At 44.6% G+C, this 18,647-nt stretch overlaps 1 protein-coding gene across 6 annotated transcripts in view; it reads left to right on the plus strand.

Annotated features, from left to right (window-relative positions):
* FLNB (filamin B) overlaps positions 1–18,647 on the plus strand; it is a 137,090-nt gene that overhangs the window by 39,774 nt on the left and 78,669 nt on the right. For all 6 annotated transcript variants that reach the window (XM_087431224.1, XM_087431225.1, XM_087431226.1 and 3 more), the window contains exons 2-4: positions 12,834–13,082; positions 15,596–15,693; positions 18,123–18,270. In XM_087431224.1, the coding sequence (XP_087287350.1) occupies positions 12,834–13,082; positions 15,596–15,693; positions 18,123–18,270 (495 nt within the window). The remainder of the gene's footprint in view (positions 1–12,833; positions 13,083–15,595; positions 15,694–18,122; positions 18,271–18,647) is intronic.

Genomic DNA, 18,647 nt, shown 5'->3' on the forward strand with positions numbered 1-18,647 from the left:
TTGACTAAATCCCAAATTTGGATCCAGTACTATGCAGAGGTTTAGAGAGTGGATTTAATCAGCACTCCAGCTGCATGGCTCATTGCTATTATTGTTATGCTTACGTGTATTTTATCCTTAAGTAGCACTAAGAGTGCTACTTGGATGTGTTTCAGTTATTATGGAAATAATTTTTAGTAACTTTCACTAAGTTCTCCCCCCACCTGCATAGGAAGTTTAGAGCTAAGTGGCAGTTGGGTGGAGGTTCTGGAGGTTTCCCCTGTTCACATAATTTGATATTCCCGTTGGCCACATCAGGACCACCCCTTCCTGCCGACATAAGCGGTGGTCCAAATTACCAGGTTCTGTCTCTGACTCTTCCCGCTTGGCAATACGTTTTCTGCGGATGAGGATTTTGACATTAGAAGCTCTAAAGCAAACCTAGGAAAGAGGAGGCTGGTTTTGGCCTGAATTCCTCTAAATCATTGCCCGTTTTTTAAGAATTATAGTTTGCACTGAAACTATAAGATATTTCTTAGTTTGGTTTTTAGGTGAGTTGGTTATCATCAGAATTTTATAAACACATGGTTAAGGGGTATGCTTCCGTTTAGCACCCCTTAATTAGGAACAATGCTTTGAGAGCCTGCTATTGTCACCTTTTATCTGCAAAACTCGTTGATTCCAAGTAGCAAGGTTCTAGTTTCTTAATCACTCACTGAAACAGTTGTAGATTAGAGAAAGCCTCAGTGACTTATTTCCTGTTGTCTCTTATGTCTCTGGCCTGTGTCCCTCACCCTCACACCTCCCAGTTTTAGAAAACGTAGTCTCCCAGCCTGTGGGAGTGTACGGGAGAAGGGTTTGTAGAGGATCTGGAGGGTGATTTAAGGTAGAATTACCCAAAGTATCTTCTGGAGACTTTGTGTCCTTTGAGATAGTATTAAAAGTAAGTTCCCGAGTCCAATCAAGTAGGGAAGTGCTGTGTGACACCCTAGTGTCTCCTCGAGAGTGTCAATGTACATTTGCATATTAAAGGCTCTGAGAAGTTCTGCAGCAGTTTAAAATTGTTCAATTCCCTATGTTCCAGCTTATTTGGCCACAGAAACCCTTTTGTCTTGGAAAACCAGCTAACGTCTAGTACAATCTTCTCTAAGATGTGGTACCCAAGATGATACTAGGTGTTACACAACCTACATTTTAAAATTGTAACAGTTATGTATTGTCACATGTGATTTTAAAAAAGCAACTGGTGCATTATATATATATATATAAGATTAGGCAAAGAAAAAGTGAGTTGATTTAAGGGAAAAAACCCAAACCCTGGTGAATGGCCCGAGTGGTAAGACGATAGGTCCAGGTTTGTGAGTGCTCCTTAGAGCCAAGTTTAGGCAGAGCTTGTGTTCTTACTGGGACGGGGAGCAGTTTCTGACTTATGCGCGGACTCTGTAGATGAAGAATTGGTAACGAAGACATTTGACTGGGCTGTGTGTCCTCAATAATGGCGGCAGCTGTGGTTGGGGTGATGCCTTGGATATTTAGCATGTCACTCGCTGCCCCGCACTTGGACAGTGTGCCTCAGGAATGTTAGAATGTGTTCCCATGTTAGCAGCGAAGCTGACCTGCTGTTTGCTTGGTCTGTTTATCTTACCGCCACGGCCGTTTATCGTGGAACAGAGGTCAGGGGCACAGCGATAAATCTCTTTTAGGAGGATGATGTAACCCTCAGCATTTATTTCCTTCTCGGCTTTTGCCAGTTTTGAAAGCCGTTGTAATACCATCATGTCCGTGTATGGGCCTCTTCCTTTGCAGCCCCATCCCGGTCTCCAGATGGAATAGTCAACGGCCGAGTCTGGTGTTGGATGGCCTGCATTCAAATCCCAACTCCACTGCTTATGAGCTCTGTGACTTTGGGCTTAATTTATTTGCGTATGAGTTTCTTAATCTGGAAAATGGGGCTAACAGTGGACCCCTCATAGGGCAGCCGTGAGAATTCAGTGGGGTAATTGCACTGGGCCAGGCCCTCAGTCTTCTTCATGTGTAACGGAGGGGCTGGGCCTCCGCATCATGGCAAGAGTGCTCTTGGGGTACCAGGGAAGCTGGTACAAAGGGGTCAGGAAGGTGGGTGGTTGATTTTTTTTGTTGTTGGCTTGAAAAACATGCCCAGAGGCAACCAGATTACTCCATCTTCTTGCAATGTAATCTTCAACATCTCCTACTCCTCCGGCAATCTGTTTGGAAAGGGCAAAGGCCGTCTCCTGAGGCAAGGAGATTGCTTGTCCAGGATGGGTGTATCTGGCTGAGGAATGGGAAGGCATGTGGATGGCACTGTGTGAGAGCTGAGCAGAGCAGATCACCAGACGGACAACCAGGCAAAGCCTCAAAATCTCCACATATTCGTTTTGATGTTGGTAGGTAGCATCGCACATGGTGAAAATCATATGTGGTGTAAAAAGATGAGAGGCTGGCTCCCTCCTCCTCCTCTCCACCCCTACTCCTGCTCCTCTGCTCAGAAGCAACTGCACTCTTGGTGCACAGTTTCTTGTCTCTGAGAGAGGGTCTATACATATATGAGCCCAATGATGTAATTCCCCCAACCACCCCAATGTGAACCTACATACACATTGCTTTCATCATTTGATAAAACCTGTCAGTTTTCCCATATCAGTGCCTGTATATCCCAACAAGCAATTTTGTTCAAATGAAGAGTTCCTTAACATATACGTTACTATGTCTCTTTCTTTTTGGGAGTGTGTCAAAATTTGTTATAAAAGTAATGTATGTAGTGTAGATTTAAAAAAAAATTCAAACAACACAGGAGCATGTAACAACAAAAAAAGAAATTCTGTCTTTTGCCATTGCACCGAGCCTTCTTCCCAGAGAGAGACAGTGAGCACAGTTTGGTGTGCATGCTTCCACATCTTTCTGTTCAGATGCAGAGTTAGGTCTTTTCAAAAACAGAATTGCATGATCTATACTTTTCTACAAATTGTTCTGTTCCCTTAATATAGAATGGAGGCCTGTCCCTGTTGGAACAAACGTTTCTCATTCTTTTCAAAGCAGCTTGTTATTCTCTCACGTGAATGTTCTGTGAAGTTTATTTAACTATTTATTTGCAGGGAGGCATTTAAGTTGCTTTCAGTTTTATTCCCCCGTTATATTATAGTAGTGAACTGCCTTAATGGTTAAAGATCACTTTAGTACCCAAACGTCTCCCCACCCCCATTAGAAAAAGAAATCCTGATAGGGAACTTTCGTGAATACTTTGTGCTTCAAATTGAATTTACTGACCTTGCATTTAGTTTTCTGTCAGCAGTGGCCCGGCCTGGCCCCTGCAGACTGCTCAGGAATCTGGTGGAGGAGTTGCGGTGGCCTGCAGGTTTTAGCAAACTGCGAGTTCCTTCAGCAGCTCTCTGAGCAAAGAACATCTTGATTCTATCAGCCTTAATCCTGGGTCCCTGATGAGCTGGCTCTTGTGGTCTTTAGCAGATGGAATGCTCGTCTGCATTGGAAGTCTGAGTTCTGGGGTATTCCGCTCTGAGCAATCTTGAACCAGAATTGAATGGCATTCAATCTTTCACAACGCTAACAGGGCACTGTTAGTCCCCAAACTTGTGTGTGTTTATAATATTATAGTAATATAATAGTGTTGTAATAGTCGCTACTGATACAGTGGCACCCTCATCAAGCAGAATGCTACCTGCTTTACTACATTATCTCCCAGCAGTTCAATGAGGTGAGTCCAGTTATGACTCTCATCTTACAAATGAGGAGACGAGAGCAGAGAAGTGTCCCACCCCAGTCCTTCAGCCAGTAAATGGCTGTGCTTGGGAGGGGAACCAGGCTTCCCTGACTACCAGGCAGGGCCTCTGAACTCTAACTGCCCCATCGTGACTAGCTTAGTGTCCCTGGTTACTTGGCTACCTTTGTGTAAGTGGGTTCAGTCTTGCCCAGGCCCATGCCCTTTACGTGTGGCGGTTGGTGGTGTGGAATTCCGCCCGCCAGAGGAGCCCGGTGTCTGGGCTGAGAGAGCTCTGTTATGATTGGGTGGCATGTGTGTCTCGAGGCCTCCTCATGTAATTGTGGGTTGAAGGTCTAAATCTGGGGGTACAAATTCGAGTCTTCAACTGAGCTGGTATGGGGAGGAACTGTCCAAAAAGTGTCAATATAGGTGAAGCAGGGAATGTGCCCCCATATCTGTCCTTTGAGAATTTCCTTTCCTCTAACTTCATCCTCTTTCTGTTGGTAATGGTGACAGCCAGCAGTTAAAAATTATTTGGAATTTCCCTCAGCTTTGTTCCTATTCAAGACTTTAAATTGGAAGTTTTGTTCCTTTTATGACTTCACGATCTTTGGGCAGTCTGCCATTTCTGTAACAGGCTTATATGAGTTGTAACATGAGGTGAGGTGTGGGGGAAAATGCAAACTGATTTCTCCCCTTTCAAACTGAGGAAGCCACCTTGATATGATTTTGTAACAACTTCTTTTTTTTTTTTTTTTAAAGATTTTATTTATTTATTTTACCCCCAAAGCCCCAGTAGATTGTTGTATGTCATAGCTGCACATCCTTCTAGTTGCTGTATGTGGGACGCGGCCTCAGCATGGCCGGAGAAGCGGTGCGTCGGTGCGCGCCCGGGATCCGAACCTGGGCCGCCAGCAGCAGAGCGCACGCACTTAACCGCCAAGCCACGGGGCCGGCCCTGTAACAACTTCTAAAGTTTGCAGTGGAAGGATGAGTGCCTATCCTATTCATCATCTTTTTTTTTTTTTCGTAAGGAAGTTCAGCCCTGAGCTAACAGCCGTGCCAGTCCTCCTCTTTTTGCTGAGGAAGACTGGCCCTGAGCTAACATCCCTGCCCATCTTCCTCCACTTTATGTGGGACGCCGCCACAGCATGGCCTGAGAAGCTGTGAGTCAGTGCGCGCCCGGGATCTGAACCTGGGCCGCCAGCAGCAGAGTGCGCACACTTAACCACTACGCCACGGGGCTGGCCCCAACATCATTTTTTTTTTTTTTTTTTTTAACGTTTACTGTTAATTATAAAAAGGGGAGAAAAGCCCTCAGGAAACATGGCCTAGCATGAGAGACAAAAGATAAGTTTTTTCTTCTTGTTTCCTTTAAAAGATCTTCCATGTCTTGCCCTGGGAGGTGGGAGGGCGGGCACACCGGTTTTCATTATAATAATGTTGTCATCTCTTTGTGGAGTGTTTTAAAGCCAATTTAACTTATTTTTTTTTTTATAATTTTTTTTTCTTTTATTTATTTCTTCCCCCCAAAGCCCCAGTAGGTAGTTGTATGTCATAGCTGCACATCCTTCTAGTTGCTGTATGTGGGACGCGGCCTCAGCATGGCTGGAGAAGCGGTGCGTCGGTGCGCGCCCGGGATCCGAACCTGGGCCACCAGCAGTGGAGCGCGCGCACTTAACCACTAAGCCACAGGGCCAGCCCCCAAATTAACTTATTTCCTTACTTAAAAGCATAATTTGTATCCAGCGCAGGGCCTGACACTCAGTAGGCAGTTAGGAAGTTATTTGTTGGATATGAGAACAGACAAATAGAACAAATTGAGCTTTCAAGTATATGAGTGACCCTAATTTCTATTTTCCAGGGAAAACACAGATTAATAGGTTTGGCTAAATAAGGGCAGAGCTGCGTCTTCTCCTGTCTTCCTGTGCCGAGCAGCGGGCTTGCGTGGCAGACCTCCCAGATGCAGGGACAGGGCCATGATGGTTAGAATCTGCAGTTGCTAGGGTGCAGTTGAGGCTAAGTCATGGTTGAGACAAAGGGACTAAAATGATCCAGCTCTGACTCCTACTTGCACCTCCCAGGCCTTGTGCTATCACTTTCCAAGCTGTATATCCACCATGTTTTCTTCTAGAATCTTGTCGGGTTAGTGATGGTGGGAATGATTGGGGCAGGTAAAAATTCAGAGGCCCTGCCTGGGTTCCCCTCCCAAGCACATCTGCTTACTGGCTGTGGGGCCTGGGGGTGGGTCCCTTCCCTGTACTCAGTCTCCTCATCTGTAAAATGAGAATCATAACTGCACTCATCTCACGGAGCTGTTGTGACATAATGTGTATTCAGAGAAGTAGGGAGTGTAAGAGTTTGGGCTCTGGCAACTGAGAGAACTGGGTTTAAATCCAGGCTCTCTCTGTACGTCACTTTTGGCAAGTGCCTTCACCTCTGTGGGCCTCTGTTTTCTTGTCTGTACAATGGGATTAACTGTAAAAGCCACCTTCACAGGGTTGCTATGAGGGTTACGTGAGGTGATGGGTGTGGCACAGGGCTGGGCCCAGAGGAGAGGTCTGGAAGAGAGAGCTGCTGTCATATTTTAGTTGCTGTTGATGTAAGGAGAGGAGGTTCTTATGAGTCTTTCCCCACGTGGTTTCCCTGCCCTCACTCCTTTCCTCAAGAGCTGCCCTGTGGGCTGTGCACACGTGCACAGGGTAGACAGTGAGCTGTGCTTTAGGTGAGGTGGCCTCACCACACGACAGGCCGAGCCGGAGTCAAAAAGTGACGAGGACCTCTGTTCACAGCCAGCGTTTATTATTTCAGCTGGACATGTTCTCAGAGCAGTTGTGGCTGGAAGCTGTGAGCGAGGGACAGACACCATCATGCTGAGGCCTTGTGAGCTCACGCTGGGGTTTACCCACACCTCCCAGGGGTTGGACTCTGGGCCCCTCCACTCACTGCTCAGGCTTGGGACTCCTGGGGCCCTTGTCCTGCTAGTCGCCCAGGAGAACTGTAGTGGCATCAACAGAATGAGTTAGCGCTGGGACCTGTAGCTTTGGGATCAAAAACCGAGTTTAGAACGCACTGCTTTGACCATTTTGGAGTGTCTTTCCTTTTTTCCTTCTTTCTTTAACCTTTCTGACAAGGTAGGATCCTTGTTCTAATTTTTCAAGGCTTTCCCAATAACACTCTGTGGAAGAGACTTACTAAATTCTAAGCCCTTTAATATACCCATCTCATTTAGTCCCATGTGGATTTGTTGCTAGATAAAAAGTAATTATCAAAAGTGATAAAAACTTTTCAAAAGTGGCATTAAAAAGAAAGCCTACTGGATGATGCAAATGCAACTTTTAAATAAAGGATGCCTCTTAACCAGAAAATAGGACGTCTGGGATAAATTACAAAGTAGCACATCATCATAGTATCTATGATCTGAAAGTCCCCCAAAAACTCTATACTGAAATAAAAATAGGTATTTATGAAATAATTTGTTTCAATATTCCAGGCAAAAATTGTCCAGCAATTTTTGATGTAAGGAGAGGAGGTTTAAAGCTGGAGTCAAAAGGTGACAAGAGAGAACAGAAGGAATAGTTGGCAAAGTAGGAAATTTGAAGTCTCAGGTTATGCATAAGGAATGTGTTATGGGCCTATAATAGAAATCAGGGATTTGGAAATGTTTATGCAATTTGTTGCAGAGAAATCCCGGTCACCACTCCGCATGCCACGCCCAGGGCAGGCATTGCTAATCTGCGCAGTAATCTTCCTCGCTGAGCCTCCATTCCCCATGCCTTATTCATGGCAGACCTTGGTAACCCGTTTTGGCAATCTTTCTTGCTGAATCCAGATAGGACCTCAGACTTCTTCTTAATGCAGTAAAAGAGTTTTCACCTCATGCACCAACACCGTTTGCCATCTCTGGTCTATTGTATCATCTTTTGAAAAATTGCTAACATAAAAACGCCTTCTAAATGAACTCTTTGTTAACAGAACCCTGACATAGTGATGTACAAAAGTTGTTAACTCAAACAGCTCCTTTGTCATCCTTGAGTAGTTCATGAGCAGGAAAAAGAGTTAGAAATCCAGCTTGACCCCAGTGCCCCAATCCATCCTTATTTTATTGTGGTCTGTATTTTATCTCCCCAATAGAAGTAGGCCTATGTGACTTCAGGTCTTTAAGGCCCAGAACCTTCTCTTGTTATAGTTAAATTGCTGTAACAAAGAGATTTTAAAAGACTACTCCTTACAGCAGCCCTGTGAAGGTGTGAAATATGGTCATTCCTATTTGGTAGATGATGACAAATAAGGCTCAGAGAGGGTGGACAGATTGTTGAAAGTGACATATCTAGTTGAGCTGCTGGTTCCAGAACCTATACTTGCAAATCACCCTGCCACACTGCCTTTCAGTGGATAACAGAAATGAGAGGGCAGGGAGCAGAGCCTGTGGCAGCCTGTTCCCCAGATGGCCAGGTTGTAGTGCAGACAATTGGTGAATTGTCCCCAGGCACCCTAGAAAGAGGTTTTCTGAAACCCCTGCGTCTCATTGATTCCTGCAGTGTCAGGTGGCTGTTTCTGACCCAGCAGCCGCTGCATTGTGGCTAATGGATGACCTGCTGTCCTTAGCCAGGAGAGCAAAATGTGGAGTGATATCCACCCAGACCTTCCTCCCCTTCCCCCCCACCTCCCTGCCACCCTGCTTAATGGGTAACAGCTGGGAGAGAAGGCTGGCACAGTGCAGGTAGTAGGCACACAGATGGTTGCGTGGATCCGGCCCTCCTAATATGAGTAGAGAGACATGAAAGCTCACCATCTCCCTTACCTCAGGGGAACTTGTCCACAAAGATGTTTCTTTTTTTTTTTATTTTATAATTATTTATTTATTTATTTATTTTCCCCCCAAAGCCCCAGTAGATAGTTGTATGTCATAGCTGCACATCCTTCTAGTTGCTGTACGTGGGACGCGGCCTCAGCATGGCCGGAGAAGCGGTGCGTCAGTGCGCGCCCGGGATCTGAACCTGGGCTGCCAGCAGCGGAGCGTGCGCACTTAACCGCCAAGCCACGGGGCCGGCCCAAAGGAGATGTTTCTAAGATGCTTCCAAAGATTGCCTGAAAATAGTTGGTTTCCACCCCCATAAACACTGCCATTCCAGAATGCTGTTCAACAAGGCCTGGAGAACTGATGTACTGAAATGACGTGAAAACATTCCATCCTAGAATTAGCAGTAGCTCAAATTAACTTTCTAGCTATTAAAAAAAAAAAAAAAAGGGCCGGCCCCGTGGCTTAGCGGTTAAGTGCGTGTGCTCCGATGCAGGCTGCCCGGGTTCGGATTCCGGGCGCGCACAGACGCACTGCTTCTCCGGCCATGCTGAGGCCGCGTCCCACATACAGCAACTAGAAGAATGTGCAACTATGACATACAACTATCGCCTGGGGCTTTAGGGGAAAAATAAATAAAATAAAAAAAAATTATAAAAAAAATAAATAAATAAAATGGTTTGTGTTTTTAAAAAAAAAAAATAAATAAAAAATAAAAAAAAGAAAAAAGCCACTGCTCTGACTTACAAGCAACACTGGATAATTTTAAGTAGTTCCAGAAGGTGTATGTGGTTTGAGGGTCAGTGTTGCCCAGAGCCAGGACCGGTTATGTGGGGATTGTGATTGGTTGTGATTTGGGGAGGAGAAACTTGTGGCCAGATTCCAACCCACCGACAATCTGAGCAAATTCTAGGAGGTCGGGCAGGCGGGGCTGGTGTTGGCTTATTTTATTCCTGAAAGAGGCTCTCAGTAACTCTCAACGAGGTGGAATCCTGCTGGACAGGCATCCGGACAGGCATCCGGCTGGCCTGGCCTCTTCCTCCTTTTGCATTTCTGCTCCTTGTTTACACTCAACATAAACATCACAGAGCACACTCACGTCTGAAAGTTCTGTAGTCTGCTGTGATAGCAGACGTCGGCACCCTGGCGCTGTGTAGCATTTCATTGTCAAGGCATTGAGAGTCTCCTATTTCATGTGGGTGGGAATGCGGGAGGCCTTTTGGGCAAGTCGCCATCTTTTTATTGTTCCAAGAGTTTGGTGAAGTATTTGAACCTTCACCTGTCAAAATCACTTTTGGAATGAGGACCCCTCTCCCTCCAACTTCTTAGAATAGTGGAATGAAGGTATCATTTGTCCCAATGAGACCCTAATGGGGGCTTTCCCGTTTGGACACCCACCTTGAATTCATTGGAAACAGAAGGTCTGGGCATTGTATTTTTCATAGATTTGGCTCAGACTTTTACTGGGTCATATTTCCCCCAAAATCTTTTTGAAAAATACTCATGTCTCATTCCTTTAGACCAACATGTGTAAGCTGGTTAAAAATAGAGCAAACTGGTTTCATGTTTTGATTTATGAACAAAATCTGCAAGTTTACATTTGAAAAGCATTTAACACATAACTCAGGAAAGTTTGAGCTTTGTAGACTGATGCCTGTGGCTGGATGAGACTTTGACCTGTTCAGACCCCGCCTGGTCCACCACCATTAGCCTGAGTACGGTAAGCATACATCCACTTACCTTCCTTCTTTTCTTTTTTTTTTTTTTTGCCCACTCTTCTGAAGACTGCTCTTCTCCCTTTAACTTGAATAAAGAAAACTGGCATGGAAAATCGTTTGACCTGGAACTTCTTATGATCAATAGGTAGTAGTTCAGTAATCAATAGCACTTCGAAGACAACCTTATACCAGGCCTCCTAATCCAAAAAATTCAGTCGCAGTCAAAGACTGCCAGCTGGAGAAATGTACAGTCCTGTGGGATGAATTCCTTGGATATCCGAGTTGTATACAGGATCCAGTGTTTTAGGCAGATTATTGCTGCTTTATCGACCACAGGACCTCAGAAGCAGAGTTGGCTTCTTGGTCACACGACCTGTGTACCTGTATAGGCCCTCATGCTCAGAAGGGCCCTGTGCTTGCTTTAATGCTCTGCTGTTGCCATCTTGAAATTCTTAATACTTTTTTGGACAAAGAGTCCTGCATTTTCGTTTGTAACTGGGCCTTGGAAGTTACGTAGACAGTCCTGCTTGCAAGTTATTATTTATACAATTCATTACATAGGAAATCCCTGGGCACCTTAACTTTGAGTGAGAATTGCTCAGATATAGTTGGTCTTACCTAGCCAGGTCATGATAGTCTTGACTTTGTCCAGTTTTAGATGATCAGGTTTTATTATGACTGAATCTGCAACCATGAAATTAACTTTGGTTTCTGTGGGTTTGGGTGTGGGCTTTTAAGAAGGTCTTTTCTGGTAAAAGGACATAACAATAATCGAGTTAACTGCAAAAAAAAAAGAGAAGCCCTCCCCTTTTCAGTTTTGAGTGGCATGCCATTTACTCCTTATCAGCATGTGAGTGTATTTTTCATGTGGTTGTAGTTGGGTTTCATTTAGTGCAGTTTGGTGTGTGTTTAACCAACATTCAGGTGGCTTGTGGTGGATGGGTGGGACAGGGTGAGGGGAGCTCCAAGATCAAGAAGGCCAGTTACCCACCAGCAGGTGTGCACAGTCCTGGAGTTGGGGTGGGAGGCTGAGGAGCGAATAGTCCTTGTTTGGAGGGAGAGGACCCTGACACAGTCACACACGTATGCTGGTGGGAGTGAGGCACTATTAACCTTTGGATCTGGCTCTTGAAAGATGAGTGATGGTTTGTCCTGCAGGAGGATGGGGTGAAGGGTCTTCCCATCAAAGGGAATACAGAACACGTGGAGAGGTCCAGGGGGTTCAAAGCAAGATGTGGTCCAGGAACGAGGAGTCTTTGAGCCTGGAGTGTGAAGTATGGTGGGTGGGGTAACAAGGGTGAAAAGCAGGCTGGAGGGAGGTTGTGTAGGTCTTTAAAGGTGCTGTATGTCTAAGGAGTTTCACTGTAGGCTGCAGGGACCGTTGGTGAATTTGGAAGCACAAAGGTACCTGACTGGAAAGATGGTTCTGGGGTTATATGAACAGTGATTCAGCTTCATGGATGTCAAGGACTCTGAGGGAGGGAAGGAGGGGCTGCATATTTTTTGGGTGGATGTAGAAAAGGATTTGCCAAAAGATTTAGGTACAGAGAGGATTGGCACATTGTGGAAACTACAACTGTGGTTCGAAGGAGGAGTCCAAGATGGTTCTGATGTTTTCATCTTGGGGTCGTGGTAGAATCGGGGGTTGCTACAGAGGATGTTTGATGGGAAAGGGTGTAGAAAATAGAGACTGAGAGAGAATATAAGATAATGTTTGAATTTTAATGGATGTAGATGGAGCTTATACAGAGGACAGAGAGCCACAGAGAAGTCAAGAGGAGTGGAAAGTAGAAACCAATGGCAGTGAGATTCCTAGAAGGGGCTGGCCAGGGGTACGACATGTTCTATTAAGCTGAGAGAGGATTACAGAGGGGCCATGACTTTGGCCAGTCCCATATCCTCCTGGCAACAGAGACTTTGTCCAGCTGGATTAGTTTAACTATTAATGACTTTCTCTGACTAACTTGTCAGAGTAGAAGAGATGAAAATGATTGGTAACATCCAGTGTTGGTGAAATTTGGGGGGAAACTGGCTTCTTATACTTGTAGATGGGAGTTTAAACAGAAATAAATTTTTATAGCGAAAAGATGTCTAGGACATAATGATTAGTGAGAAGAAAAGTTTCAAGACCAATTGTATAGTGTGATATAAATTCAGGGCAGCAAACACATATACATATGCACATACATATACACATATAGACATAATCTAGTAGACTGTATACCACCAAGTGAATAAGTGGTTTTCTCTGGAATGCAGCCACCTCTTTTTTTTGTCTATAATTCTGAAATGATTTCTTTAAACTTTAAAAGCTCTTTTTATTATGGAAAATTTCAAACATATACCAATGTAGAGACAATAGTATAATCTATTGTCATATACTCATGAGCCAATGACACCGATGAACATTTTGGAATCTTATTTCATCTATTCTCATCCTCAAGTATTTTGAAACAGATTCCAGCATTACATCCTTTCATTCTTAAATATCTCAGTATGGTTCTCTAACAAATGAGGATTTCCTTTACTTTTTTACAAAGAGTGTGATTCACACTTCTGCAATCCAGAGGAATGACCAAGCCTCTGCCTCTCTCCTCAGATAGCAAAGCCATTGTGGATGGGAACCTGAAGCTCATCTTGGGCCTGGTGTGGACACTAATCCTCCACTACTCCATCTCCATGCCCGTGTGGGAGGATGAAGGGGATGACGATGCCAAGAAGCAGACACCAAAGCAGAGGCTGCTGGGATGGATTCAGAACAAGATCCCCTACTTGCCCATCACCAACTTTAACCAGAACTGGCAAGATGGCAAAGCCCTAGGAGCCCTGGTAGACAGCTGTGCTCCAGGTAAGTGCCCATGGCTGCCTTAGCCATCTCTTTGGGATGGGGGTGTGTGGGCCCCCAAACCTCTTGGTTTTCAATGGAGAAGCTAGGTTTGCTGGGATTGGTATATTTCTTCTGGTTTTAGCCCATGGAAAGACAGCTAAGGGAAGTAAAAATGGCTCTGTTTGCCTTTCCAATGGCAGGTCTTGTAGGTATTGACTTGTTTGAGCATTGAATTCAGCTATTTATCCAAATTCCCAATGAAGGGCTTAGTGCTTAGAGCAGGCCTTGGGTTTAGCGTCCAGACTCCAAAGTCCTGCTTCTTCCCACAGTTGGGGCCTAGTTTCCCCTTGGCTTCAGCAGAAACATGTGGCCCTGTTTGGTGGCTTGGCAGGCAAATCTAAAAACTTCCATTGAGTGGAAAAAGTCCCTGTTTTTATTGACCACTGGGTTGACTATATATGGCTTTCTCCTCCCTTTTCTTTCTGCGTTGCTGTGAAATAGTGTTTGGTTGGGATCCAGCTGGAGCCTTTTCCACCCTTTTCTGAGTGGTTGAGTGTATACCGAGGTAGTAATTATCCTCATTGGAGGGTTTAGATTGATGGGTAGAGCTTGCTGGTACACATTCAGTAGAAAAACCAGAGCCTGTGTTTATACATGCACCCCAAAATTGTTTTTAATAAAAAAATCTATGATAATCATATTTTCCATTTACTGAGTGCACTGTATGTGCTGGGCACATTAGTCTTTAAATAATTTAGTGGTTCTCAACATTCTCAAAGCAGAACTAGCTAGTGTTAATTGGATAGGGGAAGAGGGCTGACTGGAGGCCTCATTTTCCTTGAGAGCCTATAAGCTGGTGTCATCCAGAAATAACTCCAAGTTTAGCGTTAGTTCATTTCCCAGTGCCCTTTTCCTTGCTTCCACCCAAAGACACATTTTAGGATACCTCTTTCCAGTTTAAACCTGGGGACTTTTACTCCAATCCAATTCTTCTTATGCTTACAAAGATTTCTAAGATAATTCTAGGTTTTGGCCTGTGAACAAGTAGATTTTTGGATTCTACAGTTTACTAATCCAGTCTTTTTAGATATGTCCAGGAATAAGATTGTGAGGTTGTCACTTCTAATAAGAAATATATATTTGGTCTTTGTCCCCTTTCCTGGCCCAGAGCTCTGAAAACCCTTGAAATTTCTTTCTTTTTTTTTTTTAATCATTTTGTTTATTTTTTTTTATATTTTTATTTTTTGTGAGGACGATCAGCCCTGAGCTAGCATCCATGCCAATCCTCCTCTTTTTGCTGAGGAAGATTGGCCCTGGGCTAACATCTGTGCCTATCTTCCTCCACTTTATATGGGACACCGCCACAGCATGGCCTGACAAGCGGTGTGTTGGTGTGCGCCCAGGATCCGAACCTGGGCCGCCAGTAGCGGAGCACGCGCACTTAACTGCTAGACCACGGGGCCGGCCCCGACGCTTGGAATTTCTTAAGAGCCATGACGATGATGTCTTTCAACCACACCTGAGTTTATATTAATGAAGTGACTTTTGGAAAGCCTCTAAAGATGGGGGCTGGTTGACAGGTGAACCAACCATGTGGTTAGAGGATTGGAACTTGCAGCCCCATCTCCTGACTCCAGGGAGGAGAGAGGGCTGAAAGTTGAGTTAATCACTAATGGCCAGTGACTTAATCAATCATGCCTACATAATGAAGCCTCCACAGAAATCTCTGAACTATGTGGTTCGGGGAGCTTTCGGGTTGGTAAACACAAGGAGGTGCTGGGAGGGTGGTGCACCTGGAGAGGGCTTGGAAGCTCCTCACTCTTTCTTTCGTACTTTGCCCTGTGTATCTGTTCCATCTGGCTATTCCTGAAGTGCATCCTTTTATAGTAAACTGTAATATAGTAAGTAAGCTGTTGTCCTGAGTTCTGATGAGCCACTCTAGCAAATGATTGAACCTGAGGAGGGGTTGTGGGAACCTCCGATTTATAGCTGGTCACTCAGCCCAGGTGACAACCTGGACTTGCAGTTGGCATCTCAAATAGGGAAGGGGGCAGTCTTGTGGAACTGATCCCTTAGCTTGTGGGATCTGACACTATCTCCACGTAGTGTCAGATTTGAGTTAAATCGTGGGACACCCAGCTGGTGTCAACCATACACATTTGATGACCAGAGTACAGAAGCGTGTGTGTGATAGGTCAGAAAAATCTCTCCTGCAAAAAGGCACCAGGCCTGAACAGTTTTACAGGCTTTGTTTATTTATTTATACCACACCTTCAAAGAATGGGTAATCCCTGTTTTAATGCAAGAAAATAACAGCCTGAAGGAGAAGTCTCAGCTTAGTCTCAGAATAGTTTCCATTGTGGCGTATTCACATCTGTGATACTTTTTGCCCATAAAGTATATAATTCACTAAAATTTTTGGAAGAAATTATTCTCTGAATTAAGATACCAAGTGGGTTTAATGTAGGCACATGCCTTCCTTTAATCTGTTCAGTCAGCCAATACTAACAGAATCTTTTGTGTTATGTTAACAGGTCTGTGCCCAGACTGGGAATCCTGGGATCCACGAAAGCCTGTGGATAATGCACGAGAAGCCATGCAACAAGCAGATGACTGGCTGGGTGTCCCACAGGTATAGATTCAAGCATGCAACGTCCCACAAGGCTGTTTTCCCTCTAGCTTGTTCTGGCACTCTGGATGATGCCTCTCTGAGTCTGGTGGGCAGTCTGACCTCGACATCAGCCTTCAAAGAGTATTGCCCGTGGCACTCTCCCAGCTTCCTCAGTTTACCCATAATAATGGGTTCTCGTTGACTTACATGCTTGTGGAGTGTTCACAAATCTTCACGTCACTCTTGGTCACCTGCGGCAGATTTTGTAGTATTTCTGCTCCAAAGATCTCAAAGCTATCTTTGGACACCAGACTGCAAATCTGGACCTTAACAATTAGTTTGAACTGTAAGAAATTGCTAATATTTGACCACTTTTTACATATTTAAAAAGTTTTTCTTTTAATTGAATATCCGAGAGAAAGTCACAGGACTTAGAACTTTTTAAAAAATTTAAACCAGGGTAACTTATCATTAATGGAAATTGTGGAAGAATTTGTATTGCCCATAATCCTATCACAGGAATATGACAAGAGAACTTGGAAATTGAATAAGTCTTGGATACCATCTACAGTAGCCACATTGCTTAGTTGAGGTCCAATCTTCTAAGCCCGTCCAAGGAATCTAAAAATCTCCCCCTGACAGTTAAACACCACGACTCCCATATTCAAAGCCCTGGTCAAGAGAAGTTGTGGGTAGCCAGTGCTACGGGATAGATGACCTCTCTACAGGCTCCATTTAAGTTGTTGTTCAGAGCTGAGTTCATTGTATTTCGTAACAAGATCCCTTGGGAGGTAGAAGAGCTTGCCTGTATTTCTTTGGTTTGGTTTTGGCATGATGTTTCTGCTTCATGGCCCATTTCCTGGCTATTCCACCCTCAGGAAGTGGTGTGCTATGTTTTTCATCTCCTCTTAAACCTAAAACCATCTCCTTTTGACGTTCATGTGATGTTGGCACTATAAGTTGTTGAAGGAGCTGCCTGGAAGAAATGCCAAATCAACGCACATCCTACATTTTATGGAATGTATTGAAGGCGACAGTTCAAACCCACATAGCTATTTTCTTGCTGCAGCTAATTATCAGAGTGTTTTCTGGGCTCTCTTTACCACAAGGTGAGGGAAGCTGGGTATATATGTTGTTCAGCGGCGTTTGGTTCATGAGACAGAGCCCTTCTGTTCATCCGAGGAGGTGTGGCTTATCTCTTGTTGGGGTCAGGAGGATGTTTTGTGCTGTTTTGGGTTGGTTCGGGGAGGCCACCTGTTCAGCATGGGTCTGATCTTGCTCCTAAGCTGAATGTCAGGAGAAATTCACCCACTCCCCATTTGTTTAATGGCTCTTAGTGTATAGAGACCTGTTTTAGTCAGCTCATGCTGCTATAACAAACTACCATAGACTGGGTGGCTTAAACAACAGACATTTATTTCTCGGTTCTAGAGGCTAGGAAGTCCAAGAGCAAGTGCCAGCAGATTCGGTTCTTGGTGAGGACCTTCTTTCTAGCTTGCAGACAGCCGCCTTCAAGCTGTATCCTCACATGGCAGAGAGAGAGGGAAAGAGAGAGGGAGAGCGTGAGCGAGAGCTCTGGTCTTTCTTCCTCTTCTTATAAAGATGCTAATCCCATCATGGGGGCTCCACCCTCAGGACATCATCTAAACCTACTTACTTCCCGGGCCGGCCCCGTGGCTTAGCGGTTGAGTGAGTGTGCTCCGCTGCTGGTGGCCTGGGTTTGGATCCCGGCGCGCACCGACGCACTGCTTCTCCGGCCGTGCTGAGGCCGAGTCCCACATACAACAACTAGAAGGATCATGTGCAGCTATGACATAACAACTATCTACTAGGGCTTTGGGGGGAAAAAAAAAATTATAAACCTATTTACTTCCCAAAGGCCCCACCTCCTAATATTATCACACTGGGGTTAGGGCTTCAACATATAAATTTTGGGAGGATACAAACAGTCTATAAGAAGACCATATATCTAATACGTCATTGTGTTGTCTCTGTTTTTATTTTTTTAGTAGTAGCTGATTTAACAAATTCTGACAATGGATAGATGAGCAAAGAAAAAGGCCAGTTTATCTATGTGCTTTTTTGTAATATGCTCTAATCCCACGTGTACTTGTTTCCTCTTCCTCCTCACATGATGTAATTTATCCCTTCTGGAAAGTTTGCCCGGGCGAGTAAGTGGGCTTTTTTTTCGGGGTAGGGGGCTATGAACCTCTGGAAATTACATGCGGAATTGTCTGGAGAGGGTCTTCAGGTTCCAAAGGGAATGGTGACACCTCTAAAAGATTAAAAACACTGATTTTGGCATGCCAGTTTAAAGTAATTTCACTTAATTGAGAGGCTGACTCAATTTCTTAATATTTGTAGTGTTTAGTTTAAGAAACATTTGCAAAAACTTCAGCAGTTGCCAAGTGATGTGTTCTGGGCATTCAGCTACCATGTCGTTATTCTAGGTCATCACTCCTGAAGAAATTATTCACCCGGATGTGGATGAGCACTCGGTGATGACTTACCTGTCCCAGTTCCCCAAAGCCAAGCTCAAGCCAGGGGCTCCTCTTAAACCCAAGCTCAACCCCAAGAAAGCCAGGGCCTATGGCAGAGGTAAGTCCTGGTTGTGTTGGACTTGAGGCTTGTCCTCTGGTCTTAGAGATTATTATGTGGCTTCAGGAGGAAGGTTCTCAGAATTGAGAGTGTATAGGCTTAATCCTTAAAGACACCGCAGCCCTCCTTTGTCAGATATTTTTTACCTAAAGGTCCATTTGCTTATGACCATCTTTTTCCGCCTTGTGGCTCTAGGCTTTAAGAAACACTGCTGCTTTAATGTGACAGAGACTGATGAGTTTGTTGCTTTGTGATTTTAATGCAGTAACCCTGGGATGAAGAAAGGACTATTGTTCCCATTTTTCAGATGAGGAATCAAAGGCCCAATGGGGACTTAGGGGGGTGGAGGTCTCACCCCAGATCACCATAGTCAGTGA

The sequence above is a fragment of the Ceratotherium simum genome, chromosome 5 (genome assembly GCF_057802395.1).
Source record: "Ceratotherium simum simum isolate JZ-2026a chromosome 5, ASM5780239v1, whole genome shotgun sequence".
Taxonomy (NCBI): domain Eukaryota; kingdom Metazoa; phylum Chordata; class Mammalia; order Perissodactyla; family Rhinocerotidae; genus Ceratotherium; species Ceratotherium simum.